The sequence below is a fragment of the Psammomys obesus genome, unplaced genomic scaffold, assembly GCF_907164565.1.
Source record: "Psammomys obesus unplaced genomic scaffold, mPsaObe1.curated_primary_1811, whole genome shotgun sequence".
NCBI classification, from domain to species: domain Eukaryota; kingdom Metazoa; phylum Chordata; class Mammalia; order Rodentia; family Muridae; genus Psammomys; species Psammomys obesus.
This window is the reverse complement of record NW_026596039.1, coordinates 2,938,921-2,956,764: the sequence shown is the minus strand read 5'-3', so window position 1 is coordinate 2,956,764 and position 17,844 is coordinate 2,938,921. Positions and strand designations below refer to the sequence as shown.

At 43.3% G+C, this 17,844-nt stretch overlaps 1 protein-coding gene across 2 annotated transcripts in view; it reads left to right on the top strand.

Moving 5' to 3' along the window:
- The window catches only part of Jhy (junctional cadherin complex regulator), a 60,311-nt gene that overhangs the window by 33,314 nt on the left and 9,153 nt on the right, over positions 1–17,844 (top strand). For both annotated transcript variants that reach the window (XM_055622145.1, XM_055622146.1), the window contains exons 4-6: positions 3,107–3,223; positions 11,287–11,936; positions 17,180–17,474. In XM_055622145.1, the coding sequence (XP_055478120.1) occupies positions 3,107–3,223; positions 11,287–11,936; positions 17,180–17,474 (1,062 nt within the window). The remainder of the gene's footprint in view (positions 1–3,106; positions 3,224–11,286; positions 11,937–17,179; positions 17,475–17,844) is intronic.

Sequence of the window (17,844 nt, the reverse complement as noted above, 5' to 3'; positions counted from 1 at the left end):
TGTGTGTGTGTGTGTGTGTGTGTGTGTGTGTGTGTGTGTGTGTGTGTAATTGTGCTAGTTATTTCATGGACTCACCAGGGACACTCAAAGACAAGGAAACACAATATTATCTCTCTAGAGCCACAGATGTCATACTGAAAGGGCTGAGATTGCCAAATATTTACTTAGCACATAATAATCAACAAATATTGATGATGAATGAACACTAGACTCCACTGGTAAACATAAGCAGCAGAGGGAGAACTTGAACTCAAGCCTATCAGATCCTACACTCTTGCACGCAGCCACCCCACACTCCACAGGCCACCACATGGAATCTAACAAGATAAGTGCAAAGCCCTAAACTACATCTAGAAACTGAATTGCATCTATTCAGAAGGGAAGAGACTTGGCATTTGTAGGTGGAGAAGCAGACAGTAGCCACCAGAGCCTAGCCGGAGCTCCAGGTCACAGTGGGAATGAGTGAGGAATCTTGAGACAGAAACCTTTAAGAAAAATGTATAGGAGAGACTTGTGAGTCGGTTGGTACAAGATCTGCTGTCTGAAAAGCAGAGAGGATCCTCTAATCTATTACTCCAAAAAGCAGAGGAGAAAGACAAATGAGAAAAAAAAAAAGCGTCTGTAAGAGATTTCTGACATTAAGGCTACTCGGCGATGGATGCTCTGCCCATCCATGAAGGAATTCCTTTTTCTTCTTCTTAATCCATGGAAGCCCTCTAGACGTAGCCTCCTACCGACCAGAGGACACCAACTGCCAGGAGATGCAGGCCGACTAGATGAATGTCTGTTAGAGTCGGTGCAGATGTCCTGGAGCTTGAAATGTCTTCTTTCCAGGTTCTCTGCCTACACTGAGATGGAGAGCTTTAGGTCTGCTTTCTGCCAGATTCCCTAACAGGTTCTGTAGAGCTTAGACACATGGGATTTTTCTTTTCTTTTCTTTTCTTTAAATCTTTGTAAAATTATATACATTACATCCCGACCACAGTTTCCCCTCCCTCCACTTCTCCCACTCCTACCTCTCCCCACCCCCATCCCCAGATCCACTCCTCTTCTGTTTCCCTTTAAAATATTTTTTTGTAAAAAGGCCATCCAGGATTATCTTATCAATTGAACGTGGCATAAAAATAAGACTAGGCACAAACCCTGTTACAAAATCAGATGAGGCAACCCAGTAGGAAGTAAAAGGTTCCACACACAGGCAAAAGAGTCAGAGACCTCCCACTCCCACTGACTACTAGGAGTCCCAGAAAAACCCCAAGTTACACAAACATAATGTATATGCAGAGGACCTAGGTGAAACCCATGGTTACCACTTCCGTCTTCGAGCTCCTGTGTACAAGCCTTGCTTAGTTGATTCTGTGAGCCATTATTCTCCTGGTATCTTCAACCTCTGGCTCCGAGAATCCTTCCTCCATCTCTTCTTCCAAGCTCCCCTGGCATCACCTAGTGTTTGGCTGTGGGTCTCTGCATCTGCTCCTATCAGTGGCTGTACGATGTCCCTCTGATGACAATTGGGCTAGGTGCCAATCTGTGAGTACAGCAGAATGCATTAGGAACCAGTTCAGTGCCTTCTTATTTCCAGTCATATCTACTTCTATCCCGAGTCCCTGGGCTGGCCAGCTTCTGGTTCTTGGCCATCTCCGCAGTATCCGGGGTGGGCTTCCTCTCTTGGTGTGGGCCTCAAGTCACACCAGTCTTTGGTTGGCTACTCCTACAAGTTCTGCACCACCCTCACCCCAGCACTTCCTGCAGGCAGGACGGGTTGTAGGTTGAAGGTTTTATGGCTGGGTGGGTGTCCCAGTTCTCACTGCTTGGAGACTTGCCTGATTATAGAAGATGGCCAGTTTTTATATATATATATATATATATATAAAACCAGTGGTCAGTGGAGGGCTGTTATTCTTGCATAGCTGTGATCAAAATACTTAAGAAAACAGATTGAAAAGGAAAGATCTGTTTTGTCTTATGGTTTCAAAGGTTCATTCTGTAGTTAATTTGGTTCCATTGGTCCTGGGCTATTGGTGAGCTGGAACATCATGGTTGCAGCAGATGGAGGAAAATGCTGTTTACATTGGTTAATAGGGAAGCAGACCCAGTATGGCCTTCAAAGGCACCCTCCAGTGGCTTGTGTTCTCTAAGTTGGACCCCACCTCGAGAGCCCCCACCCCTTCCCACCATCTGGCCATCCCTCTGCCTTAGGTTTCCAACCAGGGAATGACAGCTATGCACCACTGCGCCTGCCGCTTCAGATGGGCCGTGTCAGATGATCTTGCTCAACTGTGTGGGCACAGTTAGAACAGGCTAGGCTAAGCTGTGGTGCTCAGTTGGCTGGGAATATGTCTTCATTAGGGTTTTTGTTGCTGTGATAAAACAGCATGACCAACTTGGGGAGAGAAGAGTTTAGTTCATCTTACAGCTCTCGGGTCACATTCCATCCCTGAGGGAAAGTCGGGACAGGAATTCAAGGTAGGAACCTAGAGACAGGCACTGAAGCAGAGGCCACAGCATAATCCTGCTTACTGGCTTGCTCAGCTTGCTTTCTTTTACAACCCAACACCATCACCACAGTAGTGACACTGCCCCCAGTGAGCTGGCTCCTCCCACATCAATCACCAATCAAGAAAATGACCCACAGGCCAATCTGGAGGGGGCATTTTCTCAGTTGGGGTTCCCTCTTTCCGAAAGACTCTAGGTCGTGTCAATTTGACAAAAACCAGTCAGCATAGTGTATTAAGTGCATTCTTAAATTTGTGATGGGTTTATTGGGACATAGTCTCCATTGTAAATGAAGGGAATGGTATCATGTTTCTGTTGATGGGTTGTTGCAGTATTCTTCTCTAATAACTGCCCTATAGTTGAGTTCACTGACAAGGTTTGGGACATTGAAACAAGGAGTACTTGGAATATCACAGTGATGAAAGGTTGACTGACGTAAGAGCCTGAGAACTATAACAATGTGCCCTGCACTAAGCCAAACATAAAGCCTGTCTTCGCAGGCCCTCTCTCTAGAGTACATAGACAGGAGCCCCATGACTGCAGGACTGAAATGAACCCACTTAGGATGCAGCACATGCCATTTACTGTCCTATGTGTTTTGCCCTCTTAGATTTCCTACACCATCAACCATACTGGCACGATGACGACTGTCCAAAATAATAAAGAAGTTGAAAACGCATCCATGGAGCTTGAAGACAAATGGCATCAGAGAGCAAAACAGCTTAAGGTCACCTGCTAGATTGTGTGCTAAGTGTGCTTCAAGTAATACTGCTGGATATAAGTAATGTTTGTCACCGAGTTCTTGTTATTTAAGGGTTATATGATGCCTAGAATACTTACCTACCTGTGCTGAAGACTGCCTTCTGCCCAGGAGAGCCATAGTTCCATGCTTGCTCCGCCAGCAACTCTAACTGCTTTTGAAAGGTCCCCTTTCCAGAACACCATCATTTTACACTCCAGAGACAAGACCTCTCACAGAAGGAAGGGATGGGGGGTGCAGAGGGAAAATAATGTTTTCATTGAGAGCTAATGGCTACCCAGGCAACCCAGGTAAAACTGTTCCTGAAGCTAGATGGGATCCCTCTCAGAGAGAATGTGCAAACTAACCAACTGGTATCTTAGTATGATGGCATCTTTCTTGTCCATTAGCACTCATGAGTGTAGTCGGGGGATGGGTAATTATCCCACAATTTCTAGAAGAAATAGAAAAGTCATTAGCAGCTGATCTTTTCCTGAGTCAGTGCATGGAATTATATGGAGTCGTTCTTGGAACAGGTTCCATCCCTGTTTAAGAAAGGATGAGCATGGAGATATACCTTTAATTCCAGCATTCCGGCATTCAGAGGCAGGCATATCTGTTAGTCTGAGGTCAAGCTGGTCTACATAGCAAGTTCCAGTCCAGTCAGTGCTACACAGTGAGACCTTGCCTCAAGGGAGTTGGGTGGGGTGGTGAGCCTTTTGAAATTGCCGAGCCTAAGGAGCCTGTTAACATCACCAGTTAAATTCATACATGAAGCAACTGTAAAGTTAAGAACATTAAAGTTCCTCCAGGCATCAGAGAAGTTAGAAAAGACAGACATCCTGAACCCTCTCTTGTCTTCACTGGGTCTCCAGGCTGCCAATAGGAAATAAGTGAACAAATCAACAGTCACTCACCCAGAGCTTCCTGAAAGCTGACATCAGGAGACCACAACAAAAAGCTGAAAAGCTGGGGACTGATGCGTCTCCTGGCAGTGGGGCATGGAGGACAGGATTAACTAGTCCACCTGATAGAGAGCTTTGGGTCACCATGATTTTTATGTCAGATCCCCATGCCTTCTTAGGATCTTTACTTTCTGCTTAGGCCTTACATATGGACCTTTCCTCAGACCGTATTGGCCTATAGCGTCCTGTGCTCACCTGTGGGTCCTCACAGGTTTCTGAGGTCCCATTTCATTGTTGTGCCCAAACTGAAGACATTGGTTCCCTAGAGGTAATGCAATATGGCCCTGGCCAGAAGACCTTCCAGGTGCCCTAAGGGTTAAATAAAATCTTCCCAGACCCAGAACAAGACCAGCAGCGATGGCAGCAGGAAACAGCACATGGCTTCCATCACTAGTCACCATCAGGAGCCATCACTAGTCACCATCAAACCCTTTTCCCATCTTTCCAAAGAGCCTTGCCTTTGCTCTGGTCAACACCAGCAGTGGATCTGCATTGCTTCTGTTTACCCAGCCTGAGTCTTTCTTTGCTGACAGTGAGGGACTTCCTTAATAATTTTCAATGGATGTTTCTTAATAATATTAGATAGGTGCTGGAGAGATGGCTCAGTGGTTAAGAACCCTTCCTGGCTGCTCTTCCAGAGGACCTGGGTTCAATTCCCAGAACCCACATGATGGCTCACAATCATTTGTAATTCCAGTCCCAGGGATCCAAAATCCTCTTCTGGCCTCCACAGACAGCACACACACACATACTTGGTGCACAGACATACACGCAGACAAAACTCACATATACATAAAATACTATTAGAGAAATTTTAGAACCTAAGCTCACCTTTTATCCTGAATGCACACAGAAGATAAACGGAACACAACAGAAAGTTCCCTGGGCCAGAGGTAATCTTAGAGCCCAGGGAAGAACTGTCAGGACCCCAGGGCCCAGTCAGGGCAGCTAAGGGCAACAGTGGCCTTGATATTGGAGGAGATGGGGTAAGGATGTGCCTTCTGCTTTCTGCTTATGACACATGAGCAGGCAAGCCCCAGGTCAGAAGCAGCCAGCCAGTGCCTTCTTTGGGGCTAGAGTGACGGCACAGTGTGGGTGGACGCTGGTGACTAAGGATGAGTCTCCCTGCAACACTCTCATCTCAGCTTTAGGCGTGGAGATTTCCCAGCGCTGACACTCCACATGTGACATGAAAACCTACTACCATTAAGCCGTTAGTTTGAGTGCATGGAGGGTACACCAATTGCCAGCGAGCGTAACAAAAGAATCCCAGTGAGAACAGAATGAAATCTCGGATTTCCTAGCTGATGGAGATTAAATAGGCTGAGAATGGCTTTGTATATTAACTTCAGGGAACTCAGGTCTCACCACCTAAAGAGTGACACCTGATGCCTCAATTGTAGGGTAATAAATCTCCAGCCAGCAGCAGATCTCGAGTAGGCTACTTGGAAGGCGAGAGAAATCATATCAAGTCCGCAAATGTCTTCCTTTCTGAGGACTGAAATGCCATCTCTAGGCACTTATGTCTATGTGAATAGAGGATTTAACACTTGAGACAATTCAAGTTTTGTAAAATGATGAGCCTTTGGCCTTTATTGACAAAGCACCCTATGAGGAGGGCTGCTGTGATCTGAATCGTCAGCTACAGAGGTGACAACATGGCTAGAGTCAAGCAGCTTCCCAGAAAAGGAATCTCTCCTGGGGTTCTTCTCTTTTGTTGTTGTTGGAATAAAGAGAGAAAACTGGGGAAATGTAAGTCAGGTGATGACAGAAAGACCATCTAGTTAGTCCTCCTTCCCCCCAGGGAGCTGGACAAATGTTGAAAAGAACGCCATGGTTGGTCAGTATTAATAAGAGTTTTTAGATGATAGCAAAAAGAGGCTATCATGACCTTTCCTAACATGACAGCATGAAAAGAGCCACTGTGCTTCAGAAACACTCCTGTCAGGTTAAAAAACAGCAATTTCTGGGCCAGCACGATGGCTCAGCAAGCAGAGGTGCTCGCCACCAAGCCTGACCATATGACTTATATCCCGGCGACCCACATGGCAGAAGGTGAGAACTGATGTGCACACAAATAAGTGAATGTAAAAATTAAAATTAAAATTAAAAATTAAAAATTCAGGTAACAATCTCGGGGGGCCACAATAAGGGAGAACATGGTTGGGGCCAAGTATCGGAACAGTCTTTTTACCCATGCTTCCCCTTAAACTTGATAAACCGTGTGGAAGAAAACATTTTCCTTACCTGGATGCATAAGGGAGGGTTTTTGTTTGTTGTTTGTTGTCAGTTTTCTAAGGCGGGGGAGCACTGCAGATGAAAAATAAAAATTTCACAGAGCCAATGAGAGCCTGATCAGTCCTCAAATGGCTCAGATTCCAAAGAAAACGTGCTACATTTCGAATAGAAGTCATTCTTTACAAATCCATACTTAAAAATCTGACATTACAGGTGATACTGTATATTACTGTTGTAAATTTAAGTCTTGTCCTTAGCGTCCTGATGGGGTTTTATGAGAAACAGGGAGCATGACTATCATTTGGTAACATGCAGCAGCTCGTGCTGTCAGCCTTGCCGATTGTATCGGGGAAGCGAAATAAAAACGAAAAACCGCATCCTCATGATATGATCTTTCTTCCCAAAGAGATCATAAACAAATCAAATCTGAACAAGAAAAAAAAGCATGCTTTGCCAAGTTTGAGTATTTTCATTGGCCTCCAGTGAGCCACCTAATGGTTGCATTTTCTTTTTAATTAACGTTACATAGATGCGGGTCGTGATGACTTCTTTTTACATGGGAGTCCTGAAAGGGACAAAGAGGTTGCAGTTATATAACACATCGGTGCACATGGTCATCTTACTGTTTCAATAAGCAGTTAATCATTCCATCCAAAGGCCTCTTTACTCCACTCAGTTTCCACAAAGTAATGAGTGCTCTATTCCTTGGGAAATACTCTTAAATGGCTGCATACACAATACAGTTACACAGTGTATCTATTGTACTGGGAGTACATTTTGTTGTTAGTGGACTTAGAAAAGCATCAAGTCCGTTCTGAGATTGAAGTCCCTTTCCCCAGATGTTTGATTGCCTAAGTGCAGGCTATATTAAGCAACAGAAAGCAAAACAACTCTTGTGGTTTCACGGAGGCCCTATCACAGCTCTGCCTCTTTCATAGCCCTCTGAATAAGATCTAATTTGTTTCATCTGGTGAAGAGGTCATTTCTAGCTGCTGACCTGTGTGCGTACGCACAGCTGATGATCTGAACTGTGTCTCATATTGAACTTGGACTTGGTTGGCTCCAACAAACCGCTGATGTCTTCTGGGTGAGATTTTGGAAATACTCATTTAGTTTAAACAAGCCTGCACTCGCCATACAGATGTCTGTTCTTTCTCTGTGCATCTCTTTGGAGGTAAAGCTTCTCTCCATACAGCTCTCCGTTTGGTGACACCTCCCCCACTTAGCTGGCCAGTCAGAGAGCTAACTCTGAGGCTGTTTTAAGCTCTCGAGATCTTTCTGGGCTCACAATCTATCATTTCCTTGACCACTCACCCTCTAGTTGCCTGCAGTTAGGAGAGGACTCTCTCTACTCCCTCCATGGTCACCTTCCTACAAGTTTCAACCCCTGTTTTAGTTTTTATCTAATTTTATTTATATATTTATTTATTACAATTTATTAACTTTATATCCCCGCTGTAGCCCCTTCCCTCTTCTCTGTCCCACCTACCCTCCCTCTTCTCCTCCTATGCCCTTTCACTAGTCCCCGGATAGGGGAGGACCTCCTCCCCTTCCTTCTGACCCTAGCTTATCAGGTCTCATCAAGGCTGGCTGCATCATCTTCCTCTATGGCCTAGCAAAGCTGCACACACACACACACACACACACACACACGGGGGAAGTGATCAAAGAGCTGGCCACTGAGTTCATGTCAGAGACAGTCCCTGTACCCCTTACTGGGGAACCCACTTGGATACTGAGCAGCCAATGGGCTTCCTTTGAACAGGGGGTCTAGGTTCTCTCCATGCATGGTCCTTAGTTGGAGTATTAGTCTCTGCAGGACCCCCTTAGGCCCAGGTATTTCGGCTCTGTTGTTCTCCTTATGGAGTTCCTGTCCCCTCCAGGTCTTTCTATCTCCCTCTTCTTCCATAAGGTTTCCTGCACTCCGCCCAAAGTTTGGCTATGAGTCTCAGTATCTCCTTCAATACCCTGGAGGGCAGAGTCTTTCAGAGATCCTTTGTTGAAGGCTTCAGTCCTGTTCCTTGTCTTCTCCTACTTCTGATGTCTATCCTGTTTGCCCTTCTGAATGAGGATTAAGCATCTTCCCTAGGGTCCTCCTTGTTGTTTAGCTTCTTTAGGACTATAGATTTTAGTATGTTTATCCTATAATATTTGGCTAATATCCACTTATAAGTGAGTATATATCATATGTGTCTTTCTGCTTCTGGGTTACCTCACTCAGGATGATCTTTTCTAGTTCCCACCATTTGCTGCAAATTTCATGATTTTCTTGTTTTTAATTGCCGAGTAGTATTCCATTGTGTAAATGTACCACAATATCCATTCTTCAGTTGAGAGACATCTGAATTGTTTCCAGATTCTGGCTATTATGAATAAAGCTGCTACAAACATGGTTGAGCAAATGTCCTTGTTTTATACTTGTGCATCTTTTGGATATATGCCTAGGAGTGGTATAGCTGGATCTTGAGGTAGCACTATTTCTAATTTTCTGAGAAAGTGCCAGATTGATTTACAAAATGGTGTACAAGTTTACATTCCCACCAGCAATGAAGGCAGAATCCCCTTTATCCACATTCTCTCCAGCCTGTGTTGTCACTTGAGTTTTTGATCTTGGCCATTCTGATGGGTGTGAGGTGAGATCTCAGTGTCATTTTGATTTGCATTTCCCTGATGGTTAATGATGTTGAGCATTTCTTTAATTGTTTCTCTGCCATTCGATATCCTCTATTGAGAATTCTCTGTTTAGCTCTGTACCCCATTTTTTAATTAGATTACTTGATTTGTTGCTGTTTAACTTCTGGAGTTCTTTATATATTCCGGATATTAGCCCTCTGTCAGATATAGGCTTGGTGAAGATCCTTTCCCAGTCTGTAGGTTGTCGTTTTGTTCTGACGACAGTGTCCTTTGCTTTACAGAAGTGTTTCAGTTTCATAAGGTCCCATTTATTGATTGTTGATCTTAGAGCCTGTGCTGTTGGTGTTCTGTTCTGGAAGTTGTCTCTTGTACCAATGAGTTCTAGGGTATTCCTCACTTTTTGTTCTAACCGATTTAATGTGTCTGGTTTTATATTGAGGTCTTTGATCCACTTGGACTTCAGTTTTGTGCAGGGTGATAAGTATGGATCTATTTGTATTTTTCTACATGTAGACATCCAGTTAGACCAGCACCATTTGTTGAAGATGCTATCTTTTTTCCATTGTATGGTTTTGGCATCTTTGTCCAAAATCAGGTATCCATAGGTGTGTAGGTTTATTTCTGGGTCTCTATTCAATTCCATTGATCTACCAATCTGTTTCTATGCCAGTACTATATAGTTTTTATTACTGTTGCTCTATAGTACAGCTTGAGATCAGGGGTGGTGATACCTCCAGAAAATCTTTTAGTGTAGAGGATTGTTTTAGCTATTCTGGGTTTCTTGTTATTCCATATGAAGCTGAGAATTTTTCTTTCAAGATCTATAAATAATTGTGTTAGTAATTTGATGAGAATTGCATTGAATCTGTAGATTGCTTTTGGTAAGATGGCCATTTTTACTATGTTAATCCTGCCGAGCTATGAGCATGGGAGATCTTTCCATCATCTGATATCTTCTTCTATTTCTTTCTTCAGAGACTTACAGGTTTTTTTATACAAGTCTTTGATTTACTTGGTTAGAGTTACACCAAGGTACTTTATGTCTTTTGTGTCTATTGTGACCCGTGTTGTTTCCCTAGTTTCTTTCTCAGCCCATTCGTCTACTGATTTTTTGTGTTAATTTTGTATCTAGCCACTTTGCTGAAGGTATTTATCAGCTGTAGGAGTTCCCTAGTAGAATTTTTGGGGTCACTCATGTATACTATTATATCATCTGCAAATAGTAATACTTTGACTTCACCTTTCCGATTTGAATCCCCTTGATCTTCTTTAATTGTTTATTGCTCTAGCAAGGACTTCAAGAACTATGTTGAAGAGAAATGGAGAGAGTGGGCAGGCTTGCCTTGTCCCTGATCTCAGTGGGATTGATTTACATTTCTCTCTGTTTAGTTTGATGTTGGCTATAGGCTTGCTGTATATTGCCTTTACTATGTTTAGGTAAGTGTTTTATATCCCTGATCTCTCCATTGTCGGATTTTATCAAATGCTTTTTCAGCATCTAAAGAGATGGTCATTTGTGGTTTTTTTTTCTTTCAGTTTGTTTATATGGTGGATTACATTGATGGATTTCCGTATATTGAACCATCCCTGCATGCCTGGGATAAAGTCTACTTGGTCATGTTGGATTATATCTTTGATGTGTTCTTGGATTTGATTTGCAAGTATTTTATTGAGTATTTTTGCATCAATGTTCATAAGGGAGATTGGCCTGAAATTCTCTTTCTTTGTTGGGTCTTTGTGAGGTTTAGGTATCAAGGTGACTGTGGCTTCATAGAAATAATTTGGTAATGTTCCTTCTGTTTCTATTTTGTGGAATAGTTTCAAGAGTATTGGTGTTAGCTGTTCTTTGATGGTCTGGTAGAATTCTGTGCTGAAACCATCTGGCCCTGGGCTTTTTTTGGATGGGAGACTTTTGATGACAGCTTCTATTTCCTTAGGGGATATGGGACTATTTAATTTATTTACCTAGTCTTGATTCAGCTTTGGTAAGTGGAATTGACCAAGAAAATTGTTCATTTCATTTAGATTTTCAAATTTTGTGGCATATAGGCTTTTGAAGTAAGACCTTATGATTGCTTGGATTTCCTCAGTTGTCTGTTGTTATGTCCCCCTTTTCATCTCTGGTTTTTCAAACCCTGTTTAAAAAAAAATAATTGAAAATTTGTGAAGAGTACTCATATGGTGATATTGCCTTAACTATAATATCTTTTTTAGAATTACCAAGAACATTTGTCTCAGTATGAAGATACAAGATCAGGCAATGTCCCAAGAGGTCAGTCTTCTGATGCAGCCAATGGCCATCAACCTTCCAAAAGAACAGCCAAAGACAGGGGTCGGAAACAGAGGAAACACCAGAATGGCCTGAAATCTCTTGGGACCAAAGAGCTTGTCATTAGTCAAAAAAATCAGAATAACACTCTCCAGCAACCACAAGACCAAAGGCAGACTATGGGTGCTTCAGCGAAGTATGAGCCGGCTGCACATATGAACGCTTTTAACACCAATTTACAGGACTCCAAAATGCTCACCCACAGTCCTAAGATCACCCTGGACACATTTGTTCCACCCAAGATGGCTTTTGACAAAGCATTGTATAAAAACTCTGTCTCAGGGATGAACACAAATAAAAAAAGCAAACATAGACAGAAAGAAAAGAAAAGATTTTTGTATCAGCAGGAACCCATCTACATGCTTTCTGATATGGATCTGCATGATTTTAATGAACTTTCTTCCAGACACATGTTGCTGAGCCAGAAAGGCCCTCAGTCTGATTATGACAAGAACACACACAGGACAACGAAGACCAAGAAGCCATCCAAACAGCCACAGGCAGAGACAAAATATAAGAACATAGAGATGCTCTGGTGAGAACTCTCTTTAAAATTTTTAAATTTTTTATTCATTTTTTTAATGTGCATGTGTTTGTGTGTGTGCAAATGTGCATGTGAATACACACACACACACACACACACACACACACACGGGAAAGAGGGGGTGAGAAAGAGAGAGCGCTCTAGCTTTGTCGAGCATGTATGGAGGTCAGAGGACAATGGGTGGAACTGGGGGTTGCCTAAGGGTGATTAGGGCTTGCATAAGCACTTTTACCACAGAGCCATCACAGATGCCTGGAATTTCCTGATCTTGAGTGGTGTCTCCTGAGTAGAAACATGAGGCTTGTAGAGAAAGAAAAGAGAAGGGGAAGTCACCACAGGGGCGTCCCTGAGTGGGTGGGGCTAGAAGAAAAAGCTGACTAACTCCTCCCCTGCCTCCAATTCCTGCCTGATTTCTGTGTCTTCCTTCTTCACTTCCCCGGTCTCCTTTATGGTTTCCACAGTAGTGAAACTAGAAGTTGGAGCAAGGGGAGGGCACAGGGACCCAGCCAAAGTAAATTACCATGCAGATTTGAGTAATGATGGGGGGAGGGGGAAGTTATCTTCAGCCTGGAGTGGCCTAGCCTAGAGAGCTATGTAGGCACAGAAATACCATCACTTATAGAAATGGCCTAAAAATCCAATGGTAGGGAAACTGTGGTATTTAGTCCCTTGTGACCATTAATAGGTATGCCTCTGAGGAAATGCTCCTGTAAAAAGAAGGTAATGAGGTACAGGGCTACCCCCAAGGACTATGAACTCTACTGACCTAATGTGAACATGGGAAGAAAGACCACCTAATTGAGGAGTGATGGTTATCTCTGGCTTAGCAGTGAAGAGCACTGGCTGCTCCTCCGCATGACCCAGCACCCACATACTGGCTCACAACCGTCTGCAGCTCCAGTTCCAGAAGGTGTGATGCTCTGTTGTCAAGGCACCAAGCTTACATGTGGTGAACAAACATACATGTAGGCAAAACATCCAGACACATAAAAATTGCTGGGGATGGTGGTGCAAGACTTTAATTCTAAACTCAAGAAGCAGAGGCAGACATGTCTCTAGGAGTTCAAGGAAGGCCAATCTGGTTTACATAGCAGGTTCCAGGCCAGCCAAGGCTATGTAGTAAGATCCTGCCATAAATGAATAAATGAATGAATGGATGGATGAATAGATGGATGGATGAACAAATGAAGGAAACTTAAATTTTAAAAATCTTTAAAAGAAATAGTGGCTATCTCTGGCAAGATAAAAATCAAGGTTATTTTTTAATTCTTTCTTTAGAGTTAGAATTGTTCAAGTTTCTATTACTTGTATAAACAAGGGGGAAAAGTTATTTTTAAGTCATTTCAGGAGACTGTTCCTGGTGCTCCTTAACCAAACATGTTTTCTGAACACTTGACCTGTCATGACATTGTTGCTAATATGCAGTCTGGTACATGGGGTGCCTTTGAGGGGCTTGTTTTCAAAACGGAATGGGGAAGCAACTTTCCATATTACGTCAGAAGAGAGCTACATCAGATAGTCTGGGATACACATTTGCTAAGATTCTTTGTCCGCTTCCCAAAGAGATGGCGACGGCTGGTAAGCACATTTGTAGTCTTTTCTCTGGGGTCAGGGGAATGACTTTTAACCCTTTTGTCATTATAAATAATATTTAAGTTGGGTGTGGTTGTGTGTACCCCTATAAAATCTCCCCCCCCCCAGGAGGTTGAGGATGAAAGATACTGAGTTCAAGGACAGCCTAGGCTGCATAGCGGGAACCTGACTGAAAACAGGTACGTCACGCAAGCCTAGTGACTGGACCTCCGCACATGCACTGTAACTCGTGTCTGAACGCCATCACTCACAAGAACATATATTCATACAACATGCATACACTGGCGCACACACAGGCGCACAACCACGGGCGTATACACGACAATAAAAATAAATTATTTTAGCCAGGTGTGGCGCTGCACACCTTGAACCCCAGCACTTAGGGAGGCAGAGGCAGGAAGATTGCTGTGAGCTTGAGGCTAGCCTAGCCTAAAAAGTGAGTCCAGGAGAGCCAGGACTACACAGAGAAACCCTGTCTTGAAAAATCAAAAAACCAAACTATAAATAAATAAATAAATAAATAAATAAATAAATAAATAAATAAATAAATTTATTTTAGTTTTTAGTAGATAAATATTAAAAAAAATTCATTCCTGTTCCTATTTTCCTTTGCAGAGAAATTTTGTTATAAATGTGCTTGAAGCCTAACCAGATATGGGACATTAATCCTATAATGTAATGAAATATATTCACAGGCTATTTACCATGATGCCGTCCTTTGGTCCCTAAGATTAACCCAGCTTGTGGTATTAGTCTTCTGTTTGTTGTTTCGTGATACTGATGATGGAACCCAGAGCCTTGCACACTTAGACAGGGACTCTCCTACCGCATGCTTTATCTCCCAGCCCATCATACTGGATTTTTAATAGATTGTTCAATTTATTTGTTTAAGATTTAATGACTTTCATATGTATGAAGGAAAATAGGCCTATATCTTTCCTATCTCCTGCTGGCCGCATCCAGATGTGTTATCAATCTGCTACCAAACCATGGGTGGTGGCCCAGGTCTGCAATCCTAGTACTGGGAAATAGAAGCAGAAGAATCAGGAGTTAAGTTACATTTGAGTTCCTGGCCTGACTGGTCACACTGGGCTGTAGGAGGAAGGGGGACCTGAACGTTTGGGGAGAATGGCAGATTTATAGATAAGTTGAAGACTGCACTCTCTTTTATATTCCCAGGACAGGTGATCCGCACTTGTTCCATAAAAGTTTGGTGGAATTCTCCTGTGAAACTGTTTGGATCAAGGTTGTTTCGTCTGGCCTTGTTTTTGTTTTTGTTGTCTGTGATTTAAACCCCCTGTTTGTTGTTGTAATGACATTTAGTTTTTACAGTTTTCCTATCTCACCTTCAGTCAGTCTGATGAATTGCATTTTCTAAAAATATTTAACACGTTTCCTGTGTAAAGTGTTCATATCATTTGTTCATATTATTTGAGATCTTGTATATCTGTAGGCAGGTGCTAATTTTCTCTTCGGCTGTTACTTTTTCCTCCTTTTGGGTGGTTAGGGGGATAGAGTTTTACTATGCAGCCACAGCTAGGGTCTAATAGTCAGTGTGTTGCCCAGGCTGCCTCTAAACTCATGGCAACCTCCTGGCTCAGCTTCCCAAGTGCTGGGATCGCGGGCATGCACCAGCCGTACCTAGCTAACATGGCTTAACAGTTTTTTGCTGGCAGGAAAGACTGCTGCATAGCCAGCCTGAGGACACCTTGGCCTTTCTCTGGACTGGATTTTACTTTTGACATCTCACCCTTTCCTTGTTTTGTTGAACTCATCTCCGGTGTTTTTCTTTGAACAAGAAGCATGGTGCAATGGCAGAGGCAGGTGTTTCTCAGCCTGTGGTGTCTCTATGGCAAGACCCATCCTACCATGAGGATGCCCCTTACCTCACCACAGCTTCCCTTCGCCTTTCCCCATCCCTCCTTCTCCTTCGTGCTTTCCCTTCTCATTCTAGGAGATAACTCTGCCCACTGCCTGGAAGCCGAGCATTCTGGGGCCTGCCTTGTCTTTCTTCCCCTCTCTCTGAACTAAGATAGCTGGCAGAATTCTAGGTGGGAAATCACTTAACCTCAGAATCATCTTCTTCCTTCCACTGTGACATTTGCAAAACATGAAGCCACCTGATTCCAGATCCGTCTCACAGGGCTGTTCATTTTTTTTTTCTCCAGAAGCTGTAAAATCACTGTTTTTATAGATTTGCCCCAACTCCTTTAAACCTGGAGAGTTGCCATTCTGGGAAAAACAAAGAAGGGTCTCATGGATCACCTCTTCCCATTACCTCCACCTTGTCTATCTGTGCTTTCTAGTAGCGTGCCTTCCTTAGACGCATCCTTCTGCATTGTTCCTGGACTCTCGGGAGCACTGTGTCGGCTGCCGTCCACCCTCCCCACTGCTCTCATGCTTTTTACCTTACCTTTGCCTCTCCTACTGTCTTCTGACACGCCTCTTACTCTCTGACTGGGGAAGCAGCATCCTACATTCTCAACAAGGGAAATGGCCTTTCAGTTTTGGTTGGTACTAGTGGGGTTTTGTTTCTTTGTTTTGTTTTGTTTTGTTTTGTTTTTTCTCTCTCGTCGGATGTTTTGCATCTACATTATGCCTGGTCTCACTTGTCTGACAATCTGAAAAATCTTATTGGGAGCTGAGTGACAGGCCTGTGGACACTGGATTTCTGTGAGGTGGTCAGTCTTGACCACTTGATGGAAGGCTCCTCATGCCAGTTCTGAGTCTTTTTACAGGTGGCCTGATTAATTTCTGTCCCTAATACTTAACAGGTATAAGATTATTTTTCTTTCTTCAGAAACACATTCTCAAAGGTATGGAGCTTCAGAAAGGACAGCTGCTTCCCAACATGGAGCAAATCCCAAGATTCGCTTGGTGGTTTGTTTGTGCCTGGCATGCAGTTCACCAAGTGAGCTATATCCCAGCCTGCCTGTATTAACTCTTAAAACTTAAATCCTTTACCCAAAAGTCAGACACACATACACACACACACACACACACACACACACACACACACAAAAGCCATATCTCTAACTAGTCCAGAATCTACTTTGGCTTTCATTCCATTTTTTTTTTTTTCCATCCCAGGAGATTCCCAAAATCTCTGGCATTCAACTATGTATTTAAAGAACACTTGTTTAATTTAATACATCATTTCTGGCTGTTGTGCAATGGGAAGGTCTTTGGTTTCCAAAATGGTGTTTTGGTTTTTGCTGTGTTTTGTTTGTTTGCTTGCTCATTACACTATGCTTCATGTATTAACTGAAAGTTCTTAATGAGACTTTCCTGTTAGGGGCTGGAGAGTTGGCTCAGCAGCTAAGAGTAGAATACTATTTCAGAGGACCTGAGTTTGGTTCCTAGCACTCATGTGAGACACCTGTGACTCCAGGTATGGGGATCTGACACTCTCTTCTGGACTCCAAAGGCACCTGCACACACCTGCACACACATAGAGAGACACAGAAATAAATGAAATGTTTTCAAAAAGGTGTTGGAATGTCCCAGAGGGAAAAAAAAAAAAAAGGAAAATTTGAGGATAAGAAATCCATGAAAAGATGAATGGTTCCTAAAGACTTCTACATAGAAAGCAGTGCTGTGGATTCAAGTTTTATTTAAAAACACTTGTGTTCTCTCCAAAGGAAATTGCACTCCTCCTCAGACATGGAGCCTGCTAGAGCCTCTCCAGACTCCCGGCTTGCCCAGATCATGGAGCAGCACCAGCAAGCCTTGGTGCAGCTGGCAGAGGTGCAGCCCAGCGAGGGTTCCTTGGCCAGCACCACACTCCCACCCATCCTGTCCAGGGTAGAAAGCGAATCCCAGCTCGATTCAGAGAGAGGCCACAGCCACCAGACGAAGATGGCTCGCAGTAATTCCGAAGGCTACCTGCTTCAGCTGGAAAGACGGAAAAAACACAGGAAGCGAAGCAGCACAAAGGTGATACAGCTTGGTTGTTTATCCACGAACCTTTTTAATTTTGATGACACAAATTGGCCCGGAATAGGGCTGGCCATTACATAGCTTCTCACAAAAAGAGGTGGTCTAGCAACCAACCCCCCACCCACCATCCAGCTCTTGCTAATCCTTGATTTTCCCCTCTCTGCCTTTCTAGAAGTTTCTGTTGCCAAGGATGCCTACTTCCACTTCCTTTTCCAGTCATCTCAGGCAGTAATAATCCTGCCTTTATCCTCAGTTTAACCTACATCACTTTTCCTCACCCAAACCCCTCTCCTAAGCTGAGTCTCATATTCTTCATATCTGAAAAGTGAAAGTAAGGCTGAGTGAGTGAAAGACACGTTGCCAGAGG